The 12,096-nt window shown below is 45.1% G+C and overlaps 1 protein-coding gene across 5 annotated transcripts in view; it reads right to left on the bottom strand.

The window, feature by feature from the left end:
* The window catches only part of DDAH1 (dimethylarginine dimethylaminohydrolase 1), a 127,874-nt gene that overhangs the window by 45,810 nt on the left and 69,968 nt on the right, over window positions 1–12,096 (bottom strand). Inside the window, exon 1 of one of the 5 annotated variants that reach the window (XM_083620740.1) lies at window positions 9,523–10,040. The exons of the other annotated variants lie outside the window; for them this stretch is intronic. Within the exon in view, the coding sequence (XP_083476866.1) occupies window positions 9,523–9,837 (315 nt within the window). The 5' untranslated portion in view covers window positions 9,838–10,040. Of the gene's footprint in view, window positions 1–9,522; window positions 10,041–12,096 lie in introns of those variants that run through there. 5 annotated transcript variants of the gene reach the window in all.

The raw sequence follows: 12,096 nt of genomic DNA, 5'->3' as shown, positions 1-12,096 counted from the left end.
AAAGCCTGAAGGAAGTGTGAAGCAAGCCCAAAGACCAATAAGGGAGACAGAGTTCAGTTAACACATGGATAGGCAAACTAAGGCCTCAGGGCTGGATCCGGCCCAATCACCTTCTAAATCCGGCCCGCAGATGGTCCGGGAATCTGAGTGCTTTTACATGAGTAGAATGTGTCCTTTTATTTAAAATGCATCTCTGGGTTATTTGTGGGGCATAGGAATTGGTTCATTTTTTCCCAAAATATAGTCTGGCCCACCACAAAGTCTGAGGGACAGTGGACTAGCTCCCCTGCTGAAAAAGTCTGCTGACTCTGATGTTAATAATTAGTTAGCCAGAGCCAACAGCCACATAGCACAAAGGCATTGTTCTAGCATTCGGTTGCTAGAGAGGAAGGCTTTTAAGCCTGAGGAGTGGCGGAGCTTCATGCTCTGGCACTGGGGGGGGGGCGGAGAGCAGGTGGGGGCGGGGCTGGCGCGAATCCTGGGGGTGGGGCATGCCGCCCGCAGGGGTGTGGCACGTTGCCTGTGGGAGCGGGGCACCCAGCACGGGCGGGAGGGAAGCCGCGATGGCACCCTGTCGTGATCATGCTGCTGGGGGCAGGGCACTCCCCCCACACTCTTCTTCATCCACCAGTGAGCCTGAGCCTCTCCAGCCCCACACAGAACATAGCTGTAAGGCCATCAATGTTACCTCAGGAATTGGTCTACTTGTCAGGGATAGCTTACGTACAGGTATCCTTTTCTCCATGCAGAGGACTTCTGCATCTTGTAGGTTGAGGGGAAAGTGAGACTCTGTTACACTCCTGATTATATCATAGGGAGTGTGACAGGGTCTGAATTGGATTTGGAATGAACTGAGCTATTTTCCAAGGTTCCCTCTGCCTTGCAGGTTTTTCTAGGCTGGTATGTTCCATTACTGCTTTTTAAATGGTTTTAGAAGCCTGCCTCCTAGCTGAGACAGGGAAAAGAGCAAAAGCAAATGCAACAGAGGGGAAAATGGAGACACACACATTCCACCAAGTGTACATACTGGTATACTTAAGCTTGGACATAAATACTGCAAAGTGATAATAGAAAATTTCAGCCTGAGTTTGCATCTCTTGGGTTTGATCTACTGTAAAGTGCTAATTCCCCATGGAACTACTGATGGACCACAGCCAATTGTGCAGCAGAGAGTCTATTTTAAATGATCTGCCAGTGACTGGAGTTACTGCTGCTACTAATGTGCAATGTAAAGAAGTTAATTATTCTAATTAATGATATGGAAGTTAGCATATGGCCAACACTTTCATTAGTTTTTTTTTCTTATTAACAACCTTATTCTTATTCATTTCTTGGCACAGAGCTTTCAGGACATATGATAAATTTCACAAACTGCATCACACGTATCACAGTTCTGAGTAGTACTACTTAATCTATTTAAAGCTGTCCTCAGAATGGATGCTTCCTAGTACAACATCAAAAGAAAGGCTGCAGAGCCTGAGTGAGGTGCTTGGGTGCACTTCTTCTTCTCTTTTCCTTCATGGGACCCTACTAGCACTCAAAAAAACCCTAAATGTTAAAGGCACACGCAATTTAAGCTTGCAGCTCACCTAAGAATCTCCATCTTCAGTAAAGGCTAATAGAACAGAAACAGAGCACCCTGGTCCCACCAGGTGAGTTCAAATCTGGAACCAGTTTATCTGGACCTGCAGCCTCAAAAGGATTGAAGTTAGGTGGGACCTGATGAGATCTGCCTCTCAAATTACATAAACGATCATGTAAAACTTATAATCTGCATTATATTGAACTGTTTTCTTTAGAACATGTTATAATACAAATTATGTTAACACCATCCACTTGAAGTCAACTCTACTGTTTCCCCCCTCTTTGCACCCCTCTTCTTCACAAAACCAGGTAAGAAGTCCAACACATTATGGGGGAAAGGAGGAAAAAACCCCATGTTTTTAGCAGTCACCCAATGTTTCAAATAACATATCCAGTTATACAATACAAATAATGTGTGTATATAGCAGGATAATGAAATTGTCATCTACCAATTCGGGTCTCTCACCCAGAATCGCTTAATACATTGTTTGTGTCACACTTAAATAAGGTTTGCTATATTTCAAAAAGTAAAAACCAGGACACCCCGAAAGTTGTTGAGCATTTTTAAGGAGCTTTTCTTTAGACAAACCCCAAAGCTTCTCTCTCTCTCTTTCTTTTTTACAAAAATGCCCCCCCCCCCCACGATTTTTTGATTGACTATCCTAAGATTCAGGACAAAGCACCACCTTTTGGAAATCCCGCCCCCCGCCTCAAACGTCAAGTCCGCCTTTGAAATCCCAGTGTTGTAACCACAGGCAGACTAACTTGAGAGTAAGCACCACTGAACTCAATAGGCCTTGCTTCTGAGTAGGATCAGGCTGTAAAAGTGTTAACAGCATGGGGGCTGGGCTTCAACCCTTTGGAGTGCTTAGCTTTTCCATAGGTTATTGGACATTTTGGAATTGGGCTGCTGTTCAAATTAACAGAGAACCAAAGGTGTAACAGTGCATATATGATGGAAACAGAATATCCTGTTTCCTTTTTTAGTGAGACTCCTTGATATTGAACTGATATTGCATCTGTATATACGGTACATATACAGAGCTGCCAACCAATCACAGAATTTTAAGCTGATAAATCATCTTCCTTGAAACAGATTAAATCAACTGATTTCATTTAAAATAAAATCTGCAGATTTCAGAACTCAAAAACATAGACAAATTTTTACAGGAATTGCTGTAAAATTGCTGCCTTTGATCAACATGACAACCTAAACCACAGGACTCATCAGGGTTTGGCTCCAAGCTGGACTATCTGTTGTCTATCCCAAGAACTATCAATTAATTCATTTACTTTAAATATTTATACCTGCCTTTTGACCAAATAATCTCCAAGTGGCTTAAACAATGCCAAAACTCCTCTGTGGACTGGACTCTTTTTCTTTTACATCACCCCTCACCATCACTATAGTTGTTGCTCTCTCCAGTTGCAACGGTTGAAAACAAGACCTTCAGTCTCAGTACTACAGCAGAATTGTCATGAATTGTGGGTAAAAAACCCCTTGGTGTAAATTCAGACAAACAGATTTCCCTTTCTCCAATGGACACAGACTATTTATATTGTCCAGACAACCTGTTTCCACTAGAATCGTTCAGCTTGGTGATTGCAACCTGTGTCCCACTGTGGGCAAAATGTTTGTTTGAGAATGCCCTAAGGAAAGCAGGTGGGTGCTTCTGTCGCAAGCACAAACTGAATTTCAGCACACCCTCCATTCAACCTTCTTTGCAGAGCAAGTTTCTATTGTCAACTGTTTCACAGATGAGAAGGTAAGTAGAATGGAGACAGCAACATTCCCAAATAACTCTGACCCAAGAAAATGCTTAAAAGGGATTTTGAAGCCTTTGATTTCTAGGTCCAAGTCCATCACTTGGTCCGATGAATACGCTTTAGCACTTAGCCAGCAGTTTGCTTTCCATTAATTTATTACCTAAAAGTTAGCCTTTAAAAGAAAGCAGCAACTTCACTAACTGAACTTGTTACACACTGAACTTTATGCATGTTACTATTTGCGTGGTTCTTTTCAATTTGTTACCAACATCTCCCTTCTCCACTGGACACCCATAAGCAGTGGGAAGTTTCAGGAGATATATGAGGGAACTGAGAGAGATCTATCGCCAAGCAGGTTTGGCAAAAGCCAAATGCCAGATAAGATTTAAAGTTTTAAATCAGTCGTTTCCGAACATAAGGCTCCCACTGCAACAATAAATCTCTTGCAACTGTTTATTAAATACCAGTCTGATAATAATAATTAAAAAAAAAGTCTCATTTCCCCACTGTGCAGGAACTTGGTGGGATGCAGAACGGACTGAAATACCCTTGAATATCCTAGTTGCGCTAATCTAATCAAACATAAATCTAATACTCCTAATTTACATTTTAAACATGAAAAATAATGAATCTCTTACTACAATATATGCATGTTCTGCTATCTTACAAAGAAACTAGGTTAATATATTACAGCAATTTAATTACAGGAAGGTTATTCTTAATGCTCTGGAAAACTCATTGCTCCTCCCTCCTTTTCACTCGCTTCGCTCTGGTTTGTGGCAACAATAGGCGAGAAGAGGGAGCCACAATTTTTTTGTTGTTGCTTCTCTTTGCTGCTCAGTTATAAGCACCACTGTCCAACTTATTCCCTAGTATTGTTTGAGTTGCTGTTGTTGTTACATTTATATCCTAGCTTTTCTCCAAAGAGCTCAAGGTGGCACATACACAATTCTCCCCACTTCCATTTTTCTCCTCACAACAACTCTGAGGTAGGTTAGGCTGAGAGAGAGAGAGAGAGACTGACTGACTGGCTAACGTCACCCAGTGAGCTTCACAGCTGAGTGGGGATTTGAACCCTGGTCTCCCAGGTCCTAGTCCAGCACTCTAACCACTACACCACACCGGTGAGTAGACGAGGGAGGTCAGTAACAGATACAGGAAATCTGCACCCTTTAACAGATCTTACATGCTCCAGAGAACTATATCCAAACCTACGATGGAATCCAGTGCTTCCTGAAAATTCTCAGATCTGAGGAAAACTTTCTGACCTGTTATTGGATGCAGATTCTTTACCCCCACACCTAAAAATGTTTACATTTAGTATGTTGATGAGTGAACATAGTAAAGGTAAAGGGACCCCTGACCATTAGGTCCAGTCGTGACTGACTCTGGGGTTGCGGTGCTCATCTCGCTTTATTGGGCGAGGGAGCCGGCATACAGCTTCCGGGTCATGTGGCCAGCATGACTAAGCCGCTTCTGGCGAACCAGAGCAGCGCACGGAAACGCCATTTACCTTCCCGCCGGAGCGGTACCTATTTATCTACTTGCACTTTGATGTGCTTTCGAACTGCTAGGTTGGCAGGAGCAGGGACCGAGCAACAGGAGCTCATCCTGTCACAGGGATTCGAACCGCTGACCTTCTGATTGGCAAGTCCTAGGCTCTGTGGTTTAACCCACAGCACCACCCACATCCGATGAGTGAACATATCCCACCTTAAATGGAGTTAATCTAACCTTCGCATTTCTGCATGAATCACATTTCTGGGGTACCTGCTGATCGGAAGAAGGAAAACCCAAGATCAGTGACTCATGCAGAGGTGTAGCAGGCAGCCCCTCATGGCAATGAGAATTCTACCACTTTGTGCTTTAGTAGTGAATGAATGACCCAATATGATATGGCAAAATTACCTACTCCTAGTGGAGGCTGTTGGAATATAGGCAAGCAAAGAACAGAAATGCAGCGGACAGCATTGTATGTGTTGGGGGCTGTTGTTGTGGTGGTGGTGTATTTTGGGTTCAGAGGAGCATTTAATTATATAATTAATGTATTTCTCACTGCAACTACTTCCTTTTATTTATTTATTCCAAGCAGTCTCCTGAAACATATTGCTATGCACCAGGACACAGTTTGGAAATTACTGATATAACCACATCCTACTAAAATCACAGACACATTCATGCAAATATGTGCTGAAGATTTCCATAGTACCTAAGCGCATTTAACTTCATACATGCAATACATTTATTTCCCAATATACAGTAATCAGTACTCCATGGTAGATTTTTGTTGCATTTAGCAGCCTGGTTCCACCCCCCCCCCCCTTTAGCTGCTAATCCATTTCAGCCATTTCCCAAATCAGACTCTGCTGACTGCTTTTATTTCATTTTCTGGCTCACTGATCTTATCCCTGCCTGTCTGAATGGATTGCAGAGGTGGTTCTTGACATGACTGTCTTCCGTCCTGGAAACCAATTACAACTCATGGGCTATATGAGAAAATTTAACAGGGCAGAATATAATGTACTTGGATTTCATGTTAATAAAACATTGCTGAAAACAAAAGCAAACTTTAGGTCGCGTATTATCATCATCATTTAAAACTTAGAACTCAGGTTCTGCCCAAACTGTCTACTCCAGTGGCTCTGAAACTGAGGTCTAAAAATCACACATCTCCACAAGATTATGGAAGAAGAAATGGAAATATGTATTTGTATATACAAACAAATCAACAAAGCTTATATAGAGGGGGGCGCAGTTTGTAAATATATATATCTCAATAGTTTGAGCATTCTTCCTATATAAAGTGCAAATATACATTTGAAGATTACACATTGGAAGAACACTGACTTTTTCTTTGTTTGTGGCTAAGGTAGAGGAAAGAGACTGGGAGAGAAAAAAATATTGCCAGCCCCCACACTTGGGCTCCCAATAGTCTCTCATCTGTCTGCAAAGTTCTACAGCTGCAGCAGAACCAGCTGGAAGCGTGGTGGTGGTGGCTGAGAGGGCTCTGGGCAGCCAAGCACCATCTGCCCATAGATCTAAAAAAAGCAAGATTGCTGCAGTGCAGTGAACGGCACCGCAGGAAAACACCAAAGAGGTCCGTCCCTTTTGGATTTCCACTTCAGAGTCCTCACACCTGCTTATTTATTCAGTGTTCCTGAGGCATTGTTAAAAGAGATTTGTCTTTGTTTTTGTCTGGCTGATAGGGATGCTCTCTGTGAAGTGGTGAGCATCAAGAGTGTTGGTGGCTGCATCTGCCTCCCTACTGGGTGAGCATCTGCCTGTGGGAAGGGATTGGGCTCTCTAGGTTAAGAAGGTGGCAAAGAGTGTTTGTATTGCTCCAGGTGAGAGATGGGGTTGAAATGTGTAAGTTATTAGTTTGCTTTTTTCTGCTGTTATTGCGCTGTTCTTATTGAGTGGACCTAATTCTTTGCACAGGACTCTTGGTGAGTTGAAGGTTGGGAGGGTTTTTTTAATTTATTGAAGTGTGAATTGAATGGATAGAATGATGTTGGGGTTGTTACATGGTTGATGAGTTATTGGATATGTGGAGGTTGTATGGTTAGATTAGCGTTGTGTAATTACTGTGCAGGTGAATAATTTTGGAGACTGTGGGATGGATTCAACTAACCCGGTACACTAGTGGATGTCAGTTGCAAGGTCTTCCTCGATGGCAATGGGGCTTTCCTCCCCTCTCCCACGCTGGAAGGTCAGGAGAACCCCCAGAAGAGTATGCAGGAAGGAGAGGAAGGATCATTCTAACAGCAGCAGAAATGCCAAAACAACGAGAAGTGTGTGCTGCTGAAATCCTCCCAGTACAGTGGTACCTTGGGTTACAGACGCTTCAGGTTACAGACTCTGCTAACCCAGAAGTAGTACCTCGGGTTAAGAACTTTACTTCAGGATGAGAACAGAAATCGCATGCCGGTGGCGCGGCAGCAGTGGGAGGCCCCATTAGCTAAAGTGGTACCTCAGGTTAAGAACAGTTTCAGGTTAAGAACGGACCTCCAGAACAAATTAAGTTCTTAACCAGAGGTACCACTGTATTATTTTGTATTACCATTCAAATTTTCTAGACAATACATGCTGCAATTAAGTTTCATAAATAATTTACTTTTGTGATTATTTATTCATGCATATAGTTTTATTTGTTGTTGCTTAATTATGTTATTTAAAATGTGGGATTATTATTATTAGTGGTAGCTGCAGGATGGTTTAGATTTGAATGTGGACTATATACCGGGGCATTTTACACCAATACTTTTTTGTTGGGATATGTTGAAATAGCAAACTGTATGTAAAGTAGAGAGCAACTGAAACTATTGCTGAGCTGGTAGAGAGAAGGTTGGATTAGGTGGAGATATACCCTTGCTCAGCTTTCTTTAATGAACTGGCCTTCTGCCACGTCACGACTGTGAAGGTGAGTGGAAGAGTTGTCAGTGGACAAAAGACCCCAAAACGGGACATTTCAAAGGTGGGGAGAGATGGGACTGAGCTGGCCCAGGATCCACTGGATTCCCAAGCCAGTCTCACCACCATTGGGCAATGCCATCAGGTCCACATCAGGCTTGGTCATCTTGCCCCTGACCTTCTGCTGCTGGTTATGTGAGCTGTAGAGCTGCAGATGCAGCAATAGCTCTGCCGCTTTGCAAAGCCCTGGCAGCACGATGTGCATGTGCGAGTTTGGATTGTGCCCTAAATAAAAACGGATGGAACTTATGCATGGAATGTGGAATGTTTACATGTGGAATTCACCACTTTGTCCAGGATAAATTCAATTTCTATTAGAGTCTTTTCGCAACAGAAAGAAATGTCCAAGAGCTTGTGGTCTCTCACCTGAAAGAGAGCAGAACATGGCAGCCCTGCACTCACCTGAGAGCAAGACCCACTGAACACAATGGGACTCTCTCCAAAGTAATCATGCGCTGACTTGTGCTGTAAGATGCCATTTAAATTACCAGTTAAACCTGTTGGGAAAACTGCACCAAGCTACAGATTTTTAGGAAGAAACACCAAAAGGAAATATATACTGGTGTGGAAGACTAAGCAACTGTTCACCTAATGAAGTGAATGGGGATATTTTGCTCCCCACAAAGATGCCTATACATCAATGTGAAAGATGTCGTCTACATTCTGCTGTTCTTCCAAAGGCACATGCACCTGTGCTTTAAATAACCTACTCGGAATACAAAGATATCTCTTCAAGCAATATTCATGGCCAACTTTTCCACAGTGCATGGAAGTGTACCTTTTATTCCTTGCATCTGTGAAGTTTCCTGTGGTTGCTGTTTCTAATTATTCCTGGCAAACGTGATGAGCATCACTCTTGATCTGGCTTCATTAAAAAGAAACCTGCTGTGGTTTCATTTGGAGCCATTACTACTTCCGAAAAGAACCTGCCCATGTATAAAAGAAAAAAAAGCTGTCCCTTCTAAAATTGCGGGCAGGGTAGAAGACACAAAGAAAGGAACGAGATTATCTTTTCAGTCCAGCCCAGCCAATTATTTCTAAAGCAAGCACCCTGCCAGAACGCATGTGTGCCCCACGACTGAAAACTGATTCATGCCTCCCCCCCAAAAAAAAACCTCATTCAGATCTACTTTTTCTCCCAATCTGCAATATTGTGCTGGCTTGGTGAAAGACGGGCGAGGATGGGAAGATGGGAAGGCTTCAGAGTTCACGAGGAACGAGAGAGGAGACTGCCTTGGTGCTGAGCATCTTCTTCCTCCAGCATCTCTCCCTCCTCCCAGCACAGCCGGCCACGCCTTACAGTACCGCACTCCCCACACCCAGCGCGCGCGGAGGCGGCGGCGGCAGCAGCAGCAGCAGCAGCAGCCTGCTGAGCCCAGGAGCCCCTCGCTCCTCTCAGGGAGCGCTTCCCACCCCGACCTTCCCCTTCAGGTCCGGCTGAGAGGAAAGCGTAGCCTGCCAACGCTCTGCCGGCCCATCCCAAGATGCTGCCGCCCCCACCAAGGCGCTTCTTCTCCCACCCAACCGGCTTTCCCGCTCTCCACACTCCTTCGGCCACGGTGGGAAGTTGCAGCGGCCCCCGCCCTAGAGGTGGCGGTGGCGTGGGGGAGTCACACTCACACATACACGGGGAGAGAGAGAGAGAGAGAGGCGCCCCCTCCCTCCTCAGTCGCCCCCTCACAGCGGGCCCCGCCCCGGTACCTCTTTCCTCCTGCTGGGCGCGCCCGGGCGCGTGAGGAGAGCCGTCTCCTCGCACACGACGGCCACGTCCTCGACGAAGACGCAGTCGGGCAGGCTCTCGTCGGCGGGCAGCTCGAGCACCTGCAGCCCCAGCTTGCTCTTCAGCACCCCGACGTAGAGCTGGTGCTCGCGCTCGGCGCGCGCCAAGTCCACCTCCTTGCCCTTCTCGCGCCTCAGCGCCTGCTGGCACAGGGACTCGGGCAGAGCCCGCACCAAGGCGTGCGTGCAGCGCCCGAAGGCGGAGGCTCCGCCGCCGCCGCTGCCCAGCCCTGCCATGTTGGGGAGAGAGAGGAAGAGGAGGAAGAAGAGGGCAGCCGCGGCAAGAGCAGGAGGCACCACCACAGCCCGCCTTCTCGTCTGGCTCCGGCGCTGCCAAGCTTCCCCCACCTCTCCTCCGCTTTCCCTCCCACCACCAGCTGAAGCGCCCTCCCCACCGCCTCAGAATAGGAGGAGGTGGGCGAGCGCCAGTAGCCGAAACCGCTTCGGATTGGCCACGCTAGCCTCATCGCAGTCCTGCATCCCGGGGACCGTCCATTGGCTGGGCGCTTTGGTCGGGGCATCCGATTGGCTCGAGGCGGCAGAAATTACCTGTGCGCTGATTTACAACCTTGGGGAAACCTTGGCCTTGGACATACCCGCCAACCGCCTCTGTCCAAGGGATCCGTTCTTAACACCAGCAACAGCAATAAGAGAGTGTGAGCGCGGAATAAGCTTCTACCTGATAACCGGGTACAGAATGCAGAAAACGTTAGGTATGTTTTCCCCACCAAGTTTTCACATAGGTTCTCCAGCAGAAGACAGCTTAGGCTGGAACCAGACTTAGTAGTGTTCTGCTTCTTCTCTCTGAGGGCTGCAGGTGAGTTGAGAAGAAGGCAGTTTCTTGTGATGCCTGCACACACCTCACTTTCCCTCTAGTAAGGAGAGTCTGGTGATTAGGTTGAGCTAAAATAAATTTGCTCTGCAAAGTGGGATGAAGTAACTTTCAAGATTTTCTAGGTGATCTTTCCTCTTTATAAAATTCTATGGCAGAGGATGTCAGCTAACAGATACCCCATAATTCTAGCATCTGGCTCTCTAGTCCCTCAGTGTAAGAGAACTTTTCTTTCACATAATGCAAAACAAAATACACCTATTTTCAACTGAGGGATGATGAAAAATATATGTCCTACAGTATGGCTGGCTACAAGTTATGCATAACTGGACTTGTGACTGTTGAGTCCCCTAGCTCATAAAGGTGTTTCAGTGCATGCCTTTTTAAGGGATGTTGGTGGTGGTATTGCCTAGCTAGAAAAGAGGTGAAAGAAAGTTGATAAGTGTGTTTCAATATATAAAATATTGCAGAAGAGACCTTTTGCACTGTGACTAGAAGAAAATGATTTCAATTGTGGGGGACAATTGGATCTCACAACTTCCTTGCACATTGACCTCAACGATCTGCAGTATCGCCTCCTGGATAAAGTGTTAGGCTTTGTTATATTAGCCACAATCCATATGTATCCTGCAGCTGTCTGATATGCTTTCCTTGAAACCTGTTTCCATCCAATTAGAAAATGGAAGCCCCAGTTAAGCTGAGGTGTGTACATTTCAGTCAGGCATTGCACATGTGCAGGAGAGTCAGGTAAGGGACATGAGTACAGCAATGTAAGAATGCAACTTGAAACACAACGGGGGGTCAGGGGTGGGATGAGCTCATCTCATTTCAAGCTGCTAATGTGCACATAGTCTTAAATACGGGCTGGAGAGACGTGGATTGACCATTTACCCAAAGCCATGGACTCTGGACTCAGAGGATGGGTTTGACAAAGCCTGAACTTCATGTCCCCATGTGTAAACACATAATAATTATTTTGTTCCAAAGTGCCTGCATTAATTAGACACCGTAATAAGGAGTGACCTAATTCAGAGAGTTGGTGAGAGTAAGAACTGCAAGCACTCTGCACAGCAAATAAGTTAAAACAAAGTGCATATTGTGACTTCCATTGGCTGTGAACAAGTAGATTTCATTCATTAATTCAACCATTCATTCATTCATTCATTCAGCAATCTATGAAATCTCCCCCTCCTGCAGATTTAAATTTGAAAACAAATGTTTAGAATTTTGTCAAGGAGCTGCCCGGGTACAAGAGTTTAAAGCTTGGATGTGAGATTTCAAGTTATACTTTACAGGCTACTTTCTAACTTTGGATATCTAAGGAGATAGCCATGCTATCTGTGTATTAGACAAACAGTCTGACTTAAAAGCAAAGGTGAGGAGCACCAATTCTTATATCAAAAGGCCAAGCAAGACATCATGTTGGAAACATGCATTTTCCAATCCTATGATTCCTTCATAACCATATTGTGGGGACTGAGGGGGGCACTTGCAGAGATGAACCAGTAGGTGAGAGGAGGTGCTCAACCCTCCCCCCACAATGCCCTTTCAGTATTCAATTATTTTCCCCAAACTGAGCTTTTCAGAAATGGGGGGGGGGGTAATTGCTTGAAAGAACAACTTATAGAAAATTCGCAGCTGAGTTTTCTACTGCAAGTGACCCC

This window comes from Podarcis filfolensis (genome assembly GCF_964270895.1).
Source record: "Podarcis filfolensis genome assembly, chromosome: 6".
NCBI classification, from domain to species: domain Eukaryota; kingdom Metazoa; phylum Chordata; class Lepidosauria; order Squamata; family Lacertidae; genus Podarcis; species Podarcis filfolensis.
The sequence above is the reverse complement of the archived record's forward strand: the minus strand, read 5'-3'. Positions and strand labels throughout refer to the sequence as shown.